Source organism: Hyphopichia burtonii (genome assembly GCF_001661395.1).
Source record: "Hyphopichia burtonii NRRL Y-1933 unplaced genomic scaffold HYPBUscaffold_7, whole genome shotgun sequence".
Lineage (NCBI taxonomy): Eukaryota > Fungi > Ascomycota > Pichiomycetes > Serinales > Debaryomycetaceae > Hyphopichia > Hyphopichia burtonii.
Genome location: NW_017963734.1, coordinates 800,255 through 802,192, shown reverse-complemented (window position 1 = coordinate 802,192; position 1,938 = coordinate 800,255). Strand labels below are relative to the sequence as shown.

Below are 1,938 nucleotides of genomic sequence, written 5' to 3'. Positions count from 1 at the left end.
CTCCCACTAACGTACTCAGCATCGCTCTCAGCAGCTTAATAATTATTGATCGGACGGGTAATCATGCTTTATGCTGGATATGGCCGTAGACGTCAATTTGGAATTCGGGGTCTTTATCAGAACGTTAATTTTAAGTTGAAAAACTTTTGTAAACTAAAAAAAAGTTCCATCACTTAATTCAACATGGGTTTTCTTGACTAAACATAGTCTTTCCCACTCTAGGTATATATTAGTAAATAACTATTAAATATATATTCTTATATGTTAAAAAAAAAAAATTGAATACAAGCATTTATGTGTAATTGGAAGTACCTTTTCAAGAATTTTGCTAATTTGGTTCTATTTCATTGGTTAAGATAGGAATTTATTCTGTTCTGGCTTCGTATTTTCAATTTGAAAATTTTTTCTTGATGGGCTCAATTTCTTGTGACAGTTGTTCGGCTATACTGTAAAACTATAAGTTTTCTTAATAACCTTACTCCATCCGTTCTTTCTTCCGTTCTTAATGTTTAAATGCAAAACATTAAGAAAAATTTTAGTATTTAAACATTAAGATCAGAAGACTCTATGTATAGTTTGGGCTTATTGTATCCTTTTGGGCAACTTTTACGGTTCATTATCCAATGAGGCATTGAGAATCCAGGAGTCGGATTTCTAACTTGGTTTGGACATGTGTCTTTAGTGATAGAACCTGCGAGAATTCCCAATTTTCCTCTCACCGTATCAGCCAAACCTTTGATAGCAGTCTCCTTTGAAAGCGGGTAAATTGCTTCCAGAGAGCCCTTAACACTAAATGGTGGGTGGGATGAGGTACTTGTGGGAGAAGTACCAGATAAAGTATTAAATTAAAGGATTGCTTCATAAATTTGTAGTTATACGCATGCCATTTTAGCTGCTAATTGATGATAAAGGATGTTGCAAAAAAAATTTTTGCATTGCGGGAGCCACCAAAGTAGGATCCCTTTAGTTTGTTGCTCCCTTCTATCTGTAGGTTGTTTGAAAGCGTGTAAGATGTTGAATTATATTAATTTATTATCGCCCCTACCGAGCTATAAAAGGTATACACTAGTATATGAAATAAAAAGACATCTATAGAGGATATATATAAGACTTATCTTCTAAGTCAGTTAAATCTAAAGCTGCAACACTAACAACCATTTCATGACCTTCGTCGTCTTTAACGATACCTACTTTCTCCACTTCACCAGAATCAATCACTTTTCTTCTTTCTCTGTTTCTTCTAGCTAGTATAAGCCAAATGACACCTAAGATTAAAGGTGCACAGAAGAAACTTAATACTATTTGGACAATCCATGCAGGGTAGTACCTAGGGGCATCTTTTTCTTGCCAAAGCTGAGGACTTATGATATTTGAAATTGAATAACTCATCATCATCATAGCAGCCCTAACTTTTTGTTTAGTTTGGGATCTTGCTGTTGCTTTAGAAAGTCCGAAGGCTATAATCCACTGAACACCAAAGCATTGAGAAGCCATGACCACCCCAGCTAGCATTCCAATGGTATTACTATACTTAAGAGAAACTGCTAAGATTGACCCAACAAAGGCTGGGACAATAGACCATATTCCTGCAAAGAATGAAGTATTTGGAAAAATATAAATGACTAAACTTGCCAACCAAGCCCACAAGGTTGCAAAACCAGATCCGGCAACCGTTACCAAAGTCGAGTCTAGATTAGTTATGCCCCCGAGGTTTGCGTAAAGTAAACTTTGTTGATATGTTAAATTATTAGCTAGTTGCTGCAAGAAGAAAACGGCACAGAACAAATACGAAACATAATCTTTTAATGCTTCTAAAGCATGACTTTTCTTGAAAGATTTTTGATCAACTGCAGTGTTAGTGGTTGATTGGACCCTTCTGATAATCCATACTTTTTCTTCCGTGGTGAATAATCTGTTATCAGCTGGATTATTTGGATA

General features: G+C 35.4%; 1 protein-coding gene across 1 annotated transcript; it reads right to left on the bottom strand.

Moving 5' to 3' along the window:
* Positions 1 to 542: 542 nt before the first annotated feature.
* On the bottom strand, positions 543 to 1,920 carry HYPBUDRAFT_7917 (uncharacterized protein; the record flags this gene model as incomplete). The annotated part of the gene is made up of 2 exons (XM_020223700.1): positions 543 to 789; positions 1,112 to 1,920. Coding segments are annotated over 2 exons (1,056 nt in total), but the record flags the coding sequence as incomplete, so codon positions are not given.
* Between the last annotated feature and the right edge of the window lie 18 nt (positions 1,921 to 1,938).